This window comes from Thunnus maccoyii, chromosome 15 (genome assembly GCF_910596095.1).
Source record: "Thunnus maccoyii chromosome 15, fThuMac1.1, whole genome shotgun sequence".
Taxonomy (NCBI): domain Eukaryota; kingdom Metazoa; phylum Chordata; class Actinopteri; order Scombriformes; family Scombridae; genus Thunnus; species Thunnus maccoyii.
This window is the reverse complement of record NC_056547.1, coordinates 30,589-50,588: the sequence shown is the minus strand read 5'-3', so window position 1 is coordinate 50,588 and position 20,000 is coordinate 30,589. Positions and strand designations below refer to the sequence as shown.

The following is a 20,000-nucleotide window of genomic DNA, read 5'->3' as shown; positions in this document are numbered from 1 at the left end:
ATTCACTCCACTGAACCTCTGAGCCGCTGCTGATCTCTGACTCCTCGTTACCCTGAACCTCCTCACAGTTCAGCTTCATAAAGAGAAACTATCGGTGTCTTAATGTCTCTTTCCTGTGTTGCTTCCTTCAGGAGGACAAACTGGACGTGTCCACCCCGAAGATGTACAGCTCCTTCATCCCCAACGGCCGGGCAGAGCCTCACCTACACACCCCCGGCCACCAGGGCCCCCCGCTGGGAGACCCCGACCTCAGCCTGTCCCAGGTAAGTCTCATCATGGAGGGCAGCCTGATTCACCTGGTACCAAAACCTCTGAAGCTCACTGACCTCTAACCCCTAACCCCTAACCTCTAACCCCTAACCCCTAACCCTTAACCCTTAACCCCTAACCCTTAACCCCTAACCCTTAACCTCTAACCCCTGACCCCTAACCCCTAACCCTTAACCCCTAACCCTTAACCTCTAACCCCTGACCCCTAACCCCTAACCCTTAACCCTTAACCCTTAACCCCTAACCCCTAACCCTTAACCCCTAACCCTTAACCTCTAACCCCTGACCCCTAACCCCTAACCCCCCCGTTTCACCTGTTTAGAAATCTTTAAACTACAGTGAATCCAGCCGCCCAGTGCGTCTGCGCAGCGTCTCCAGTTATAGCAATGGTTGCCCAGTATGGTTGGTGAGCAACCAACTGCCGTTCAACAAGAAATAGTTCCAGTCACAGGAAATAGTTCTAGTTACAAGAAATAGTTCCAGTCTCAGGAAAAAAGTTCCAGTCTCAAGAAATAGTTTCAGTCACAGGAAATAATTCCAGTCACAGGAAATAGTTCCAGTCTCAAGAAATAGTTTCAGTCTCAGTCACAGGAAAAAAGTTCCAGTCTCAAGAAATAGTTCCAGTCACAGGAAAAAAGTTCCAGTCTCAAGAAATAGTTCCAGTCTCAGGAAAAAAGTTCCAGTCACAAGAAATAGTTCCAGTCTCAGGAAATAATTCCAGTCACAGGAAATAGTTCCAGTCTCAAGAAATAGTTTCAGTCTCAGTCACAGGAAAAAAGTTCCAGTCTCAAGAAATAGTTTCAGTCACAGGAAATAGTTCCAGTCACAAGAAATAGTTCCAGTCACAGGAAATAGTTCCAGTCTCAAGAAATAGTTCCAGTCACAGGAAATAGTTCCAGTCTCAAGAAATAGTTCCAGTCACAGGAAATAGTTCCAGTCTCAAGAAATAGTTTCAGTCACAGGAAATAGTTCCAGTCACAAGAAATAGTTCCAGTCTCAAGAAATAGTCCCAGTCTCAAGAAATAGTTCCAGTCACAAGAAATAGTTCCAGTCTCAAGAAATAGTTCCAGTCACAGGAAATAGTTCCAGTCTCAAGAAATAGTTCCAGTCACAGGAAATAGTTCCAGTCTCAAGAAATAGTTCCAGTCTCAAGAGATAGTTCCAGTCTCAAGAAATAGTTCCAGTCACAGGAAATAGTTTCAGTCACAGGAAATAGTTCCAGTCTCAAGAAATAGTTCCAGTCACAGGAAATAGTTCCAGTCACAAGAAATAGTTCCAGTCACAGGAAATAGTTCCAGTCTCAAGAAATAGTTCCAGTCACAAGAAATAGTTCCAGACACAGGAAATAGTTCCAGTGACAAGAAATAGTTCCAGTCTCAAGAAATAGTTCCAGTCTCAAGAAATAGTTCCAGTCTCAAGAGATAGTTCCAGTCACAAGAAATAGTTCCAGTCACAGGAAATAGTTCCAGTCTCAAGAAATAGTTCCAGACACAGGAAATAGTTCCAGTCTCAAGAAATAGTTCCAGTCACAAGAAATAGTTCCAGTCACAAGAAATAGTTCCAGTCACAGGAAATAGTTCCAGTCTCAAGAAATAGTTCCAGTCTCAAGAGATAGTTCCAGTCTCAAGAAATAGTTCCAGTCTCAAGAAATAGTTCCAGTCTCAAGAAATAGTTCCAGACACAGGAAATAGTTCCAGTCTCAAGAAATAGTTCCAGTCTCAAGAAATAGTTCCAGTCACAAGAAATAGTTCCAGTCACAGGAAATAGTTCCAGTCTCAAGAAATAGTTCCAGTCACAAGAAATAGTTCCAGACACAGGAAATAGTTCCAGTCTCAAGAAATAGTTCCAGACACAGGAAATAGTTCCAGTCTCAAGAGATAGTTGCAGTCACAAGAAATAGTTCCAGTCACAAGAAATAGTTCCAGTCACAGGAAATAGTTCCAGTCACAAGAAATAGTTCCAGTCTCAAGAAATAGTTCCAGTCTCAAGAAATAGTTCCAGTCTCAAGAAATAGTTCCAGTCACAGGAAATAGTTCCAGTCTCAAGAAATAGTTCCAGTCACAGGAAATAGTTCCAGTCTCAAGAAATAGTTCCAGTCACAAGAAATAGTTCCAGTCTCAAGAAATAGTTCCAGTCACAGGAAATAGTTCCAGTCTCAAGAAATAGTTCCAGTCTCAAGAAATAGTTCCAGTCTCAAGAAATAGTTCCAGTCACAAGAAATAGTTCCAGACACAGGAAATAGTTCCAGTCTCAAGAAATAGTTCCAGTCTCAAGAAATAGTTCCAGTCTCAAGAAATAGTTCCAGTCTCAGGAAATAGTTCCAGTCTCAAGAAATAGTTCCAGACACAGGAAATAGTTCCAGTCTCAAGAGATAGTTGCAGTCACAAGAAATAGTTCCAGTCACAAGAAATAGTTCCAGTCACAGGAAATAGTTCCAGTCAGAAGAAATAGTTCCAGTCTCAAGAAATAGTTCCAGTCACAGGAAATAGTTCCAGTCAGAGGAAATAGTTCCAGTCTCAAGAAATAGTTCCAGTCACAGGAAATAGTTCCAGTCTCAAGAAATAGTTCCAGTCACAAGAAATAGTTCCAGTCTCAAGAAATAGTTCCAGTCACAGGAAATAGTTCCAGTCACAAGAAATAGTTCCAGTCTCAGGAAATAGTTCCAGTCTCAAGAAATAGTTCCAGACACAGGAAATAGTTCCAGTCTCAAGAGATAGTTGCAGTCACAAGAAATAGTTCCAGTCACAAGAAATAGTTCCAGTCACAGGAAATAGTTCCAGTCAGAAGAAATAGTTCCAGTCTCAAGAAATAGTTCCAGTCACAGGAAATAGTTCCAGTCAGAGGAAATAGTTCCAGTCTCAAGAAATAGTTCCAGTCACAGGAAATAGTTCCAGTCTCAAGAAATAGTTCCAGTCACAAGAAATAGTTCCAGTCTCAAGAAATAGTTCCAGTCACAGGAAATAGTTCCAGTCACAAGAAATAGTTCCAGTCTCAAGAAATAGTTCCAGTCTCAAGAAATAGTTCCAGTCACAGGAAATAGTTCCAGTCTCAAGAAATAGTTCCAGTCTCAAGAGATAGTTCCAGTCACAAGAAATAGTTCCAGTCTCAAGAAATAGTTCCAGTCACAAGAAATAGTTCCAGTCTCAAGAAATAGTTCCAGTCACAGGAAATAGTTCCAGTCTCAAGAAATAGTTCCAGTCACAGGAAATAGTTCCAGTCTCAAGAAATAGTTCCAGTCTCAAGAGATAGTTCCAATCTCAAGAAATAGTTCAAGTCACAGGAAATAGTTCCAGTTACAAGAAATAGTTCCAGTCTCAGGAAAAAAGTTCCAGTCTCAAGAAATAGTTTCAGTCACAGGAAATAGTTCCAGTCTCAGGAAATAATTCCAGTCACAGGAAATAGTTCCAGTCACAGGAAAAAAGTTCCAGTCTCAAGAAATAGTTCCAGTCTCAGGAAAAAAGTTCCAGTCACAAGAAATAGTTCCAGTCTCAGGAAATAATTCCAGTCTCAAGAAATAGTTCCAGTCACAGGAAATAGTTCCAGTCACAGGAAATAGTTCCAGTCACAGGAAAGAGTTCCAGTCACAGGAAATAGTTCCAGTCACAGGAAATAGTTCCAGTCACAAGAAATAGTTCCAGTCACAGGAAATAGTTCCAGTCTCAGGAAATAATTCCAGTCTCAAGAAATAGTTCCAGTCACAGGAAATAGTTCCAGTCACAGGAAATAGTTCCAGTCACAGGAAAGAGTTCCAGTCACAGGAAATAGTTCCAGTCACAGGAAATGGATCATAGTTTTAAAAAGGTGATTAATGAAAAACGTTAACGGGAATAAACACGCAGATCCTGCAGTTCTGGTTTCTTTAAAGGTGCAGTGTGGAGAATTTAGTGACATCTAACAGATAATATTCATAAATATTAATTAGTGTTTAATCACCTGAAAATAAGAATCGTTATGTTTTCGTTAGCTCAGAATGAGTCTTTATATCTACGGCGGGAGCAGCTCCTCTTCCACAGAGCCGCCATGTTCCTACAGTAGCCCAGAACGGACAAACCAAACACTGGTTCTGGAGAGAAACTTTCGTGTTTTTCGTGGCCACCGTAGGTTCTCCTACACACCTGGAAGGGGGCGGGGCTTCAGCTGGTCACCGCTAGATGCCACTAAATCCTTCACACTGGTCCTTTAAATAGATTATTATACTGTTGTATGTTTTATATTTCTTGCGTTTAGAACGAGCACAAAAGGTTGGGGATGCTGGTAACGATGACATCTTTATCTAGAGTGAGTTTGAACCATGTGTCTAACTTCTGTTTAGTCTCTGTCTCAGGGGGACGGCGAGCTGTCCGGTCTGCCCACGCCGGACTCCACCCCGGAGCTCCCCATCAGGAACATGAAGGCGCTGCAGCACCATCAGTACGAGAAGAACCAGAACTGCAACAACGGCAAGGACAGCAACCCCAAATCTGGGCCCAGCTGCTCCGGATCCAGTCTGGGATTCATGGCCGTCGTGGGGAACTCCATGACCCAGCAGGTGTTCCCCTTCACTCATCACCATGGCAACAGCCTGAGCAATGGACTGGCCCATGGAGCGGGCGCTTCTTCGTCTTCGCTGCACCTCCCCGAGGAGAGGAAGATCTCCAATGATGAGCGAGCAGCAGGAGGAGGAGGAGGAGGAGGAGGAGGAGGAGGAGCCCCTCATCACCACCACTCCCAGCAGTCCCTCCCCCAGACGGTCGTGGATGTGTCGGCGCTGGACGAGCTGCTCAAACACATCCATGAGGTCAGCGCGTCGGGAACCGGAGGCATCAAGGTCCTGACCTCCACCTCCTCATCCTCCCTGTTCCCCGGGCCGTCCTCTTCCTCCTCCGGAGGCCATCACCATAGTCACCATCACAGCCATCATCACAGTCACCACGGCCAGACCCGCACCCACCACTACAACCACAGCCATCACCATAGCAACCACCACAGCAGCGGCAGCGGCGGCGGCAGTAACCATCACCAGCAGCAGATCCCCGAGACAGAATCAGCTCCATATTACAGCACCTCCACGCTGCCGCGGGACGGCCTCCCCAAACGCCTGGACGCACCTCCTCAAAACTCCACCTCATCCTCTGCCTCTTCCTCATCCTCCTCCTCCAACAACCCCACCTCCTCCACCTCCGTCCCATCCTCCTCTTCCTCCTCTTCTTCGACTCCACTCCAGCAGCAGGTGATTCCAGAGAGGCCTGGACAAAGCGGCGTCTCCGTAACGCGCCACCACTCCCAGCGCCACTCCCTCATCAAGATGGGCAGCGGCGGAGGCGCCGTACCGCGCCACCACAGCTTCAACCAACGGGGGGCGGCGCACGCACACTTTCTAGCCCGGATGAACACCAACAGCAGCAGCAACGGGCCGCCGGGCGCCGGCGCTGCGGCCGATACAAACGCCAGTGCCAACGGTGAGAGCCAGCGGCCGTTGATCGCCAGCACCTGCCTGACACGGCAGCACAGTTACAGCGAAGGTCCGCACGTCCAGCGGGCCGCAATCATCCGGCGAACGGCGTCGCTCAAACCCCAAGTCCCGCCAAAACCGCTGTTCCTCCCGAACACGGCGACGTCACCGGTAGCAGAGGCGGGAAAATACAAGTACTGAGGCTGCGGGAGGAAACAGGAAAGCACTCTGAGCACTGGTGGGGCACGAAGTCACAAAACAGACTTCAGAGCTTCTGTCCCATCACTCCTCATTACGACCCTTCAGTCGTGGTTACTTCCTGCTGCTGAGAGGGCGCCGTCTGTGGCCTCCCTGAGTTACGGCCACCGCATTGTAGCTGCTTCGCTCGCTCGCAGAGCGAAGCCCTGAAGGAGCCGGGCGGACACAAACTCTGACAAATAAACAAGATCTCGGACTCGTCTCTCACGGCCGCTTGTGGCGACTTTCCCCTCAAAACCGGCTCCGACGAGTCGCAGAAACTTTCCAGAAGCAGAAAGATGTTAATGATTCAAAAGGAGTCCCGGAGGCTCGAGGTGGCCTGAAAAACTCTTGATCTGACGTCCCCGGCTGCTGCACCGTGGCGCAGCGCCGACGTGAACTGAATCCGGGACTCTGATAAGTGAAACGATGGCATCAAAAATCACACAACGCCGAGAGCGCCCGGAGGAAGATTCCTCTTCTGTTCTGCTCGCCCTCCTTTTCCACGACAAGCGCAGAAACAAAACTGCAACGATCCAACGTTTCAGAGACGACGAGACGTTCAAGACAGTTTTTTTTGTACACGAACACATCAGCAGCACTTATATGATGAAGTAGAGCTTTACTTCATGAGCTGTGGGATCAAAATCCAGCAGCTACAGAGACCCGGATCACTCAGTCCTGTGATGACAGAGCCTGACAGAACCAGATGAATGTTCTCTTTTGTACCATATTGGTATCTAAAACACTAAAGCATGAATGGAGCTGTGTTTCGTACGGAGCCCAGTAGGTGTTTAAATGATTCCCTCAAATTACTAATTAATGTGCTCATGACACTTAATAGTCCTTCAGTTTAGTGACTTGTATGTTCACATTGATCCTCTTGAATTAATAATCGGCCTGGATTGATTTGATTTGACGTCTCGCTCCAGAACGTCAGAGCTGGATTTTTATGAACCTGTTGAAACAGGTGAAGTTAAAGTGATCACCTACTGAGCTCCGTCGCTGTGTCATCAACAGGTTCACCTGCCGAAAGAGAAGAAACAGCTCAGAGTCGAAAGGTTTAACAGTTCGGTTCATCCAAATCACTAAAACACATATTCTCTGGTGCACAGTGGTGCACAGTGGTGCACAGTGGTGCACAGTGGTGCACAGTGGTGCAGAGTGTTTAGTTTTAATAATATTTCACTGCTCAGAGAAACAGGAAGTAAACCCTGTTGCCTGTTGTCATAGTAACGTTACAGTCAGAAGTGACAGCTGTCAGAGCGGCGGAATAATTTATCACTGTAAACACAAGAAAAGCAGCAACATGTCAACAGTCTGAGCAGAACTAAAGAACTGAAGACCTGGTTTCAGGACTGATGTGGATCCAGCTGCTAGTTCATACACATTATATCTGTTGTCTTATAACAGATCTCCTGAACGCCCTGAAGGCTGTAAACTATCACGCTGTGCAGAGAGTTTTGCTTCTATTTGTCCAGGTTTCAGTTGTTTCCAAACAGCAGCAGCGGGCCGAACAGCCTGGATCACCGGACTGGGACTATTTCCTGGCTGGTGGATCATTGTGGATCATTGCAGAAGGACAAATAAAGCCAAACATCTGTGTGACTTGATGAAGTGAGAGGAAAGTAAGATAATATGTTTAGTTTTGGTGGTTTGGATGAACCGTTAAAGCTGCTGCAGGTCTGTAGGAGTGTTTCTGCTCTAAAAATACTCGACTGTGAAGCGAATCTGCTGTTTCCTGTTTGACTTTTACCTCCCGGTGTTTGTCGACAGTCAAGAACACTCTTTTTTTTCCTGTGGCTGTTTCTTCTGTTTGGGCTCTCGGCCTGCAGCTGACGAACAGAACGACCGCAGGAATCATCTTGAGGCAACAGAGAGCAGCGCTGCCAGCAACAGCAATAAAAGTCTCCAGTCGGACAAAAACTGTAAATAAAACAACGAGCTGCTAAGAAGTAAAGAGGACGAATTCAAACAGCTGGCAGAGTCGACTGTTGCCTCGACATGGTGCTTGGTTTGGGAAATGAATGTGATCGTTTTTAGATTTGGAAAAGTTCTGATTGCAAAAAAACAACGTGTGGAAAGATTTTAAAAAGTGCAACGAGACTCACTATCATTCATTTACACAAACTGGTGTTTCTGCACGTTTAGCCTGTTAGCTGCTAACTTTACGTTACTGCTGATTGTATTCCACTTTGGATCGACTCAGAACCCAACAGTTATTCCAGGAATGAAACCGCGTAATAATAAAATGTGTTGAATCTGATCACACGCGGGCGTTCACGTGGGCGTTCACGTGGGCGTTCACGCGGGGCGTTCACGTGGGCGTTCACGTGGGCGTGCTCAGGCGTGAGGAAACGTCTCTGATGTGTCACGTGAAGTAAAAACGACACCAAAATAATCTGCTGAAGAAAACAAATTTATTGACCTTTTTCTTCTTCACACTTGTTTGTTATCGTGGTGAAAAGCAGACGTGAGCAAACCTCTCAGTGGTGCGTTCAAGGAGGCTCGTAAATCTCAGAACTGACACAACGCTGCAGAAAAGCTTTGAGCGAACACAAGCAGAGACGCGATGATAATAAAACATTTAATGAAGTTCCTGCTTTGATCCGGACGACAACAGCTGCGAAACAAAAGAACTGCATCACTGAAACAATCAGTCCATTAATCAATTAATTGATCGTTTGTTTTAAAATAGAAGCTATGACATCACCAGACGTCTCAGCTGTAACGTGGCTGCATGACGATACAAACAAATAAATAAACAAATAAATAAATAAATAAAGAGCTCAACAGCTGTTTTGCACGTCGTTTCCGTCTCGTTCGAGTGTTTCTGCGTTTTGTAGGAAAATAAAATAAATGAAACTTGAATCTTCGGAAGGTTTTTTAGCTTCACTTTGTAAGAACTTGATGATGATGAAGATGATGAAGATGATGAAGATGATGTATTTTACACATCAAGCTGAAACTAAAATCTGTTTTAATCCAGTTTCTCATCCGATCCGACTTTGACCCAAAGAATCTAATCGTTCACTATGATTGATTGATTGATTGATTGATTATCTACATGCAGACGAGACATCTGATCTCTATCTTCTATCTCCTTCTGGAGCTCTCAACCACATCTAAAGGTCTTCTTCAGCAGTTGTCATCATGTGACCGAAGTTCAGAACTTCAGCTCTTTTTTGTTTGTCTCCCGTCTCCATGACAACTCTGCAGACTATCCGCTGAGGAAGACCATGACATGTGTGGTTGAAATCCCTGCACAAAGCTCTTAATCAGACCTTCAGTTAAACAGTCAAGAGTAACTTCTTGTTTTCTCGTGAACACGTGAAACAGCCGTTATCAGTGTAAATCACACGACCGCTGAAGGAAAACGAGTCGCAGTAACGGAGATCAATGAATCAACTGGTTCGGTGTTCAGTGTTTGTTTGGTCGTCGGCTGCTGTTAAACCAGATAAACATCTGACCCGCTGAGCCGGCCGGACGCACGCTCTCCTTCCCGCCACAGATGAAGCAATAACGAAGCCACGGCGGCGATGCTGCAGCACAGCGTTTACTGGAGCATCCCTGTCTGCAGGAGACGGGGCTCTGCACCAAATGATGCAACTTTGGCTCCGCCGGCAACCGGATCAGGATGTGGAGCACGTGTCGAATGAGTCGTGCTGCATCAGGTGTTTCCAAACCTGCACTGACTAATCGTTTTCTTCTGATTTAATATATGAGGACAAAGCAGCAGTTTGATGTCGATTTCGACTGGGAGTTAAAAGGAGGATTCGTGTCACTGTTGGTGTTTGAAGAGCTTGCATCATCCTCTTTCATTCCCCCCCCCCCCCCCGTCTCCCAGCTGACTGCAGCCGTTTGATAGTTATCAGATAGAAAGTGTTCTGGTCACTGGGAAGAAGCTGCCCACATGAATCACAGTCTCATTTAACAAGCCGCCATCACACGAGAGCTGCAGATCTGATCCTCGACTCAGGACTTACTGTCCCGCTGGTTTTACCCCGTTAACACTCCACATTACTGCTGACCAGTTTTCCAAAGAATAAAGTACTTTTTAGATCAGTTTTGCTCCTTTTAAACAGCCACTGGCTTCAGCTGTTTCCATAAAGTCAAGATGTAGAAACATACAAGTTGCTGTCAGCTGCTGAAATATGATCATAGTTTATAGACGGGCTGCAAAATAAAGGATTCAGTTTAGATCAGAGAGTCCTTCAGTCTGATCTGTAATATCTGGAAAACTAATTGTTTTATTGACTAAAAGGTTCGTTGGTAGTTGCAGCCGTACACTAAATTATTTAAATCTTAAACTTCTGTTCCATCTTAAAACAGTTCCTGATCTAAATCTGCCTGTTTAAGACTGTTTAGACAAAACTCGTGTTTAGAAAACTTTAACGCTTTTGCTTCTTTTGTGAAATGGAAAAAAGGATCTTGTAAAAAAAAAAAAAATATATATATATATATATATATATATATATATATATATACACAGTACTGTGCAAAAGTTTTAGGTACTGAAAGTAAAGTGAGAATGTTTTCAAAAATATTGCTATAAATTGTTTTATCAGTTAACTTGTAAACAGCAGAAACATGACGCAGCTCTCCTCGGTACACTAACGGTGTTTCATGGTAATTTGCTGGCTGGTTGTTGTTGGAACCGTCCTGCAGAAAGAATCTCAGGTGCTTCTTCATGTTGATCCCAGATTGACTCCATGATGTTGAGATCAGAGACCGTCTGCTGCAGGACTCGTAGTTCTTTATGACTCTAGCTGTCTGCTCGGGGTCATCGTCATGTCATCAATACATTTGGGCCAATCAGACGCCTCCCTGATGGTATTGCATCATGGATAAGAATCTAAACATCTCTTTGCACAGTACTGTGTATCTTCTCAAAGTAAGGCATCACGAAAAGTATCGTACGGACTCTAGTACCAAATATTCCAAACACTCGTCAGCTCTGGGAAACGCTCAGCGGTCCTGTAAACTGAATGTGATTCGTAGTTTATTGACTATCTAAATAAAACAGGTCCTTTAAATCCTCTCAGCAGTTTTGTTACATTCACACTGAAACATCAGCTGAGTGTTTCTGACCCTGCTGTCCGGAGCGCAGGTCATCTTTCATACACGCTTTACGTTTCAATCCATCAGTGGTTTGGTCCAAACGGAGAATGAACTGGTCTGCGTTCATACAGACACAAACTATTCACAATACAAAGCAGGAACATGAATCTCTGTAATGAACAGAAACACATCGGAGGATGTTTAAACTCGATAGAAGAAGGTGTTGGTTTTATCGGACGGACTGTTCGGCGGTCCGTCGGGGTGTTTTTACTGGGTGCTACTGCAGAAAACAAACACTATGGCTCATTTTATAAAAGGGTTTTTGTATGAGGATGCACTTATAACCTTGAAAATAAATTTGTTTATTCATTTTATGTCTCTTGTCCTCCAAACATATTCCCTGTGATGCAGGGGGGGAACAAAGACGCTGTGATATCACTGATGATGGACTCACGGCGCCACCTGGTGGCAACAATGTAATAAAAGCTGTTATGTTTACCTTCCTGCTATTAATGAACAGTGTGGATGACGGTGTAAATAAAGGCTACTGTGGAATATTATTAAATGCTTCTTATTTAAAACAACAGTCATACTCACTGAGGTGTTCAGACCTCCAACGAGATCCAGCAAGACATCCGTGAAGGGATCTCTGGGAAGTCCTGGATCCCCCGAAGGCATCACAAGAGTCTTTGGGTGGATCTAAGCAGGCTTGGAAGTGGCTCCAGAGGTAATTTGTTTTTTTTTACAAGTCTTCAGGATGTTGCAACAGTCTTTTGTGTTACAGCAACTCTTTGATTGTGTTCCAGGGGTCAGGGGTCACAAACAAGGTTTAGGAGACCTTGATGGGGGATCCAGAGGCTCTGGAGACAGATCTATAGTCCCAGGGGTGTACCAAGAGTCTTTGAATGGTTTCAAAAGTCCTAGAAGGGGTTGCAGAGATCTTTGGGTTTAGAGGTCCAGAAGTCCTTAGGGGGGGTTCCAGGGGTCCTTCTAGGTGTCCCAAGAGTATTTCAAGAGACATGTGATTCTTGGTGGGGATCAAGAGATCTTTGAGGAAGTTCTATGATCGTCTGAGGATTTTTTAAGATTCCCACATATTCCAGTCCTGGAACTGGAAACTCCTGGAACAGGTCCCAGAGGTCCTCAGGATGTTCCAAAGGTTCTTCAGGGACCCTTGAAGCCTTTGAGGGTTTTACAAGAGTCTGAAAACCCTTACAGGAGACGTGAGACATGAGTCCTTGAAGGAGTTTCAGGGGTCCAGGAGGTCAGGAGTGTGTTTCGGGGTCTCGAGGGACTGCAGTCTCTTGAAGATGTTCTAGAAATTCTTTTGAGGATTCTTTCAGGAGTTTTATCAACTCTGAATTAGTTAATAATTGAATAATTGCTAATAAAGCTGCTGAATTAAATAATGAACGTCTGCAGCAGCTCGTGTCTTCCTGAGGTGTTTTAATGAAGCGCTGTGCTGCCATCTGCTGGTCTGAAACATGCTGCACTGACTCAGACTTCCTGTCTGTCCTTTATTTACATCAGTCAGCGTTAACTTTTATCAACAAGGTGTAATTAGCATTAATTATGTTTGTTTTATTTATATTTGTCTCAGGAGCTACTTTACACTTAAAAAGACATTTGACCAAAATCTGTGACAACATGAGACATGAGAATATGAGCTTATTGTAAATAAATAAATATTGATCCACTAAAACACAACTAACCCTTGGAATCAATACGACGGACATGAAATCAAGTTTGTAATCATGTGACTTTATTACTTCAGTCAATATTGTTAAAAGCAACATCGTTTCCAGAGGTACTGAAGCAGGTTTGGGGTTATTGAGGTAACTTCAGGTGTAACTCTGGCTTCATCACCATGGTAACTGATGCCGAACAATTAACCACCCCGACCACTGACCAATCAGATCACTGGAAATAAAGAGTCATCATTCCTACAGGATCCCGACATGGACAAAAGTCCTGAGTTACAATAAAATGACAAGTAAAAAAGATCAATATATATTTTTGTAGATCAGTAGAAACATTTTATTGTTCCATGTTTCTGGTTTTAAAACAGAGCTTCTAACAAACGGAGATCGTTTACGACACTAAACACATAACGATGATTTCAGCTGCATTTTAATAGTTTACGTTGATTTTCTCCCGGAGTGAAGCTGACAGTGAGGATGATTTTACTCTCTGATTCATGGCTGCAGTCAGAATAACATCAGACAACTGCAGATAAACACCAGAGATCAATAATCCTCACTGTTAATTGGCTCCATGATTATAAATCATCAGTCATTAAATACTTTTACACTCTTTGCTTCAGCAGCAGAAACAGTCTGACGTTACTTTAAGTTTGTTATGTGACATATTCAGATGGTTTCTAAACAGTGAAAATACTCCCTCTATACTTCAGTCACATAGAATAATTCCTACATGTATGTATATGCACATGAACGCGCTCGCAGCTGTTAAACCAGACTTACTGAGCTTCATAGTTCTGGTTCTGGACGGTAAATGTTAGACTGAGTGAAGCCAGATAACCAGAAGATCCTGAATATGTTGAACCTGCTTTGTAGAAATGTTCCTGAAAACACAAATCCTGACAAACACGGAGCTTCAGGTTTCTGTTCAGAGCTGCAGACGTCGACGTCGCAGAGCTGAACACAAACTTTCATTCATTCAAACGACAGAAAACTGACTGACAGCAAAGTTTCTGTCAGATATTGATGTGTAAACAGCAACACGACCGTTACAGTGTATAAACATGTTAAAATATATCATATATAAAAATACAGCATGTGCTCATCTTAGTCCATGTTCACATTAATGTTTCTGGTCTACGTCAGAAGATCCTCTCAACAACATGGCGGCTTCTTCTTCTTCTCCTCTCACTTCTGCACCGTCTCCTCCGACTCCGTCGATCAGTGTTTCAATAAAGTCGATCAGTTCAGGAGCCCGAACCACAAAGCAGGATTACTGGATACAGACTCAGACTAACATCCCTGCAGATACACCTGCGGTCACTGCAGGTCGATGACCTCTGACCTGCGTCTGAGGGTCAGACTCCAGTCGTCACATGGATCAATGATCGTGTGCTGAGAATATTTCCAGAGCCGCAGCGTTTAGTCGACTATTCTGATAATCGATTAATCGTTGAGGTCAGTTTTCACACAAGAACATTTAAAGTTTCCAGATTCTCAAACGTGACAGAAACTGAACATTTAGATTTCGTTTCTATTCTCTGACGTTTAACAGACAAAATGATGAAAATTAGATCTGCAACTAATGATTATTTTCATTATCGATGAATCTGTCAATTATTTTCTCAATTAGTTGTTTGGTCCATAAAAGACGACGTCATCAAATATCAACTCAAAGATCTTCAGTTTCCTGTCAGAGACTAAAGAAACCAGAAAATATTCATATTTAATCAGAGAATTTGGACTTTTTCTTCTTTAAAAATGACTCCGAATGATTAAAGGATTATCATAATAATTTTCCGTTCATTGAACAGCAACTAACTGATTATTCGACTAATCGCTGCGGCTCCACTGACTCTGTTTCTTTGGCGATAATCAGCTGATATCAGCCGCTCTGCTCGTCATCAACACATATTTCTGTTTCTGTTCTCACACAAATGCACAATTACAACATGGTGACTTAATTTCAACTTCTTTAGTTCAGTTTTATTTATATAACGCCAAATCATAACAGAAGTGATCTCAGGGCTGTTTTCACAGAGCAGGTCGAGACCGAACTCTTTAACTTATCAAACAGGATGTTATCCTTTAACTTTATGAACCTTTTAACATCTTGGAAGCATTTCCTGCACACTTGCATGTGAGCCCTTAGATTAGTGTGTTCTGTAAATCCATAAACAAATATATGAAATCAAATATCTGCCTCCAACCAGAGACTGTTAGTATTAATAATGTCAGTTTGTTTATACTGATGCAGTCACGTGACGACAGAAACACACACATGTATCACGTGATTGGCTGAATCAACAGATAAAGAGATCAGAGTCTGAGACAGAAAGTTCATATTCCTGAATTTGTGCTTTCCCGCTTTCACAGACAGGTGTGATGATAGCGCACAGCTGCAGCCCCAGCTCTGCTGCAGCCCCAGCTCTGCTGCAGCCTCAGCTCTGCTGCAGCTCACTGCATCACTGTAACTCTGAACGTCCTGCAGCCTCAGCTCTGCTGCAGCTCACTGCATCACTGTAACTCTGAACGTCCTGCAGCCTCAGCTCTGCTGCATTTAACTGCATCACTGTAACTCTGAACATCCTGCAGCCTCAGCTCTGCTGCATTTAACTGCATCACTGTAACTGAACGTCCTGCAGCCTCAGCTCTGCTGCAGCTCACTGCATCACTGTTACTCTGAACGTCCTGCAGCCTCAGCTCTGCTGCAGCTCACTGCATCACTGTTACTCTGAACGTCCTGCAGCCTCAGCTCTGCTGCATTTAACTGCATCACTGTAACTCTGAACATCCTGCAGCCTCAGCTCTGCTGCATTTAACTGCATCACTGTAACTCTGAACGTCCTGCAGCCTCAGCTCTGCTGCATTTAACTGCATCACTGTAACTCTGAACGTCCTGCAGCCTCAGCTCTGCTGCATTTAACTGCATCACTGTAACTCTGAACATCCTGCAGCCTCAGCTCTGCTGCATTTAACTGCATCACTGTAACTCTGAACGTCCTGCAGCCTCGGGTCTGCTGCATTTAACTGCATCACTGTTACTCTGAACGTCCTGCAGCCTCAGCTCTGCTGCATTTAACTGCATCACTGTAACTCTGAACGTCCTGCAGCCTCAGCTCTGCTGCATTTAACTGCATCACTGTAACTCTGAACGTCCTGCAGCCTCAGCTCTGCTGCATTTAACTGCATCACTGTAACTCTAAACATCCTGCAGCCTCAGCTCTGCTGCATTTAACTGCATCACTGTAACTCTGAACGTCCTGCAGCCTCAGCTCTGCTGTGTTTTCGGTGTCGTGTGAGTGCGAATGTGTCGTTTGTAGTTGGAGTTGTCACTGAATCTGCGGCCGCATTCCTCGCAGCTGTACGGCTTCTCGCCCGTGTGGATCCTCAGGTGCTTCTGGTAGCCATCGAAGCGCGTCAGTCTCTTCCCGCAGATTTCACAGGTGTACGACTTGTCGGTTTTTGACCCGACCTTGCGGTGAACCTGGACGTGTTTGGCCCAGTGTCCGCGCTGAGCGAACGCTCGGCCACAGATGGTGCAAATATACGAGTCCACCACCTCGGAGAGCGGCGCTTCCAGCTCCACACAGTCCAGCTGACCGTTATCTGAAGCCTCAGGAGAGTCCTGGACCAGGTCTGTGCAGGTCTGCTGGACTGAGGTGCCCAGCTGAGGGTCAAGCTGTGGTTCCTCCAGGTCCTCTGGGTCCTCCGGGTCCTGGCTCGTGAACTTTGGGAGTGGAGAGGTCATGTGGTTGAGATCCGGCTCGTTTCTCACACCGCCGCTCTGAAACAACATAAAGTTGACATGGTTGTTCTCCGACGCGGGAGGCGCCTCCTCCTGCGGCGCCTCCTCCTGCGGCTCCTCCTCCTGCGGCACCGGCCACAGCTCCTCCTCTTCCTCTTTGATGTGAGGAGGAGTCGACTCACAGCTCCAGTCCTGCTGCTCGGGCCGAGCTGCCAATCACAACACACACAGTTAACACAGTTTAACACCTGCAGCAGGTCGCAGTTCTAATAAAAGTCTGTTTCTGTCTTTAATGTGTCGACTGTCAGTTCGATCATATTGATTCTATATTGTTCAAATATCTGTTCCGAATCAATGATTCAGAGCAGCTGTGACTAAACACAGAATAACTTACTGATGTCAGAAACAGTCTGGTCTCATGTAACCAATATAAGGAAATATGGACGGATGATGATGGATGATGGATGATGATGATGGATGATGGATGGATGATGATGGATGATGGATGGATGGATGGATGATGATGGATGATGATGGATGGATGATGATGGATGATGGATGGATGGATGGATGATGATGGATGATGATGGATGGATGGATGGATGGATGGATGGATGGATGATGGATGGATGGATGGATGGATGGATGGATGGATGATGATGAATGGATGGATGGATGGATGGATGATGATGATGGATGGATGGATGGATGGATGGATGGATGATGATGATGGATGGATGGATGATGGATGGATGGATGGATGATGGATGGATGGATGATGATGGATGGATGGATGGATGGATGATGATGGATGGATGGATGGATGGATGGATGGATGGATGATGATGGATGGATGATGATGGATGGATGGATGGATGGATGGATGGATGGATGGATGATGGATGGATGGATGGATGGATGGATGATGAATGGATGATGATGGATGGATGGATGATGATGGATGATGGATGGATGGATGATGGATGGATGGATGGATGATGATGGATGATGGATGGATGGATGGATGATGATGGATGATGGATGGATGGATGATGATGGATGATGATGATGGATGGATGGATGATGGATGGATGGATGGATGGATGGATGGATGATGATGGATGGATGGATGGATGATGATGAAGGATGGATGGATGGATGATGATGGATGATGGATGGATGGATGATGGATGGATGATGGATGGATGGATGATGATGGATGGATGGATGATGATGATGGATGATGGATGGATGGATGATGATGGATGGATGGATGGATGATGATGGATGGATGGATGGATGGATGATGATGAAGGATGGATGGATGGATGGATGGATGATGATGGATGATGGATGGATGGATGGATGATGGATGATGGATGGATGGATGATGATGGATGGATGATGGATGGATGATGGATGGATGGATGGATGGATGGATGGATGGATGATGGATGGATGGATGGATGATGATGGATGGATGATGATGGATGGATGGATGGATGGATGGATGATGGATGGATGATGATGGATGGATGGATGGATGGATGGATGGATGATGGATGGATGGATGGATGGATGGATGGATGGATGGATGATGAATGGATGATGATGGATGGATGGATGGATGGATGATGATGGATGATGGATGGATGGATGATGATGGATGGATGGATGGATGGATGATGAAGGATGGATGGATGGATGGATGGATGGATGGATGATGATGGATGATGGATGGATGGATGGATGATGATGGATGGATGGATGGATGGATGATGATGGATGGATGGATGGATGATGGATGGATGGATGGATGGATGGATGATGATGGATGGATGGATGGATGATGATGGATGATGGATGGATGGATGATGGATGATGGATGGATGGATGATGATGGATGGATGGATGGATGATGATGGATGATGGATGGATGGATGATGATGGATGGATGGATGATGATGGATGGATGGATGGATGGATGATGATGAAGGATGGATGGATGGATGGATGGATGGATGATGATGGATGATGGATGGATGGATGATGGATGATGGATGGATGATGATGGATGGATGATGGATGGATGGATGGATGATGATGGATGGATGATGGATGGATGGATGATGATGGATGGATGGATGGATGATGGATGGATGATGGATGGATGATGGATGGATGATGGATGGATGGATGGATGATGATGGATGGATGATGGATGGATGGATGATGGATGATGGATGGATGGATGGATGGATGATGGATGGATGATGATGGATGATGGATGGATGGATGGATGGATGGATGGATGGATGGATGGATGATGATGATGGATGGATGATGGATGGATGGATGATGGATGGATGGATGATGGATGATGGATGGATGGATGGATGGATGATGGATGGATGATGGATGGATGATGATGGATGATGATGGATGATGGATGGATGGATGATGGATGATGATGGATGGATGGATGATGGATGGATGGATGATGATGGATGATGGATGGATGGATGATGGATGATGGATGGATGGATGATGGATGGATGGATGGATGATGGATGATGATGGATGATGGATGGATGGATGATGGATGGATGGATGGATGGTGGATGGATGGTGGATGGATGGATGGATGGATGGATGATGGATGGATGGATGGATGGATGGATGATGGATGGATGATGGATGGATGGATGGTGGATGGATGATGGATGGATGATGATGGATGGATGATGGATGATGGATGGATGATGGATGGATGGATGATGGATGGATGGATGATGGATGATGGATGGATGGATGGATGGATGGATGGATGGATGATGGATGGATGGATGATGGATGATGGATGGATGGATGATGGATGGATGGATGGATGGTGGATGGATGATGGATGGATGGATGGTGGATGGATGGATGGATGGATGATGATGGATGGATGGATGGATGGATGGATGGTGGATGGATGGATGGATGGATGATGATGGATGGATGATGATGGATGATGGATGGATGATGATGGATGATGGATGGATGGATGATGGATGATGATGGATGGATGGATGATGGATGGATGATGATGGATGGATGATGATGGATGATGGATGGATGGATGATGGATGATGATGGATGATGGATGATGGATGGATGGATGATGATGGATGATGGATGGATGGATGATGGATGATGGATGGATGGATGATGGATGGATGGATGGATGATGGATGATGATGGATGATGGATGGATGGATGATGGATGATGGATGATGATGGATGATGGATGGATGGATGATGGATGGATGGATGATGGATGGATGATGATGGATGGATGGATGGATGATGGATGGATGGATGGATGGATGATGGATGGATGGATGGATGATGATGGATGGATGATGGATGGATGGATGATGATGGATGGATGATGGATGGATGGATGGATGGATGATGGATGGATGGATGATGATGGATGGATGGATGATGATGGATGGATGGATGGATGATGATGGATGGATGGATGGATGGATGGATGGATGGATGG

At 44.9% G+C, this 20,000-nt stretch overlaps 2 protein-coding genes across 3 annotated transcripts in view; one reads left to right on the top strand and one right to left on the bottom strand.

The window, feature by feature from the left end:
- Positions 1-10,374, top strand: part of LOC121913383 (semaphorin-6D-like) — a 51,348-nt gene extending 40,974 nt beyond the window's left edge. The window contains exons 13-14 of the mRNA XM_042436092.1: positions 132-263; positions 4,583-10,374. Coding sequence (XP_042292026.1) covers positions 132-263; positions 4,583-5,902 — 1,452 coding nt within the window. The 3' untranslated portion in view covers positions 5,903-10,374. The remainder of the gene's footprint in view (positions 1-131; positions 264-4,582) is intronic.
- Positions 10,375-14,655: 4,281 nt separating this feature from the next.
- The window catches only part of LOC121913790 (B-cell lymphoma 6 protein homolog), an 8,352-nt gene continuing 3,007 nt past the window's right edge, over positions 14,656-20,000 (bottom strand). The window contains exons 2-3 of one of the 2 annotated variants that reach the window (XR_006100379.1): positions 15,911-16,656; positions 14,656-15,875 (exon numbers count right to left, since the gene is read on the bottom strand). Coding sequence is in view for 1 of the 2 variants with exons in the window: in XM_042436592.1 (XP_042292526.1) it covers positions 15,971-16,656 (686 nt within the window). In the remaining variant the exon portion in view is untranslated. Of the gene's footprint in view, positions 15,882-15,910; positions 16,657-20,000 lie in introns of both variants that reach the window. The other variant, XM_042436592.1, reaches the window with a different exon arrangement.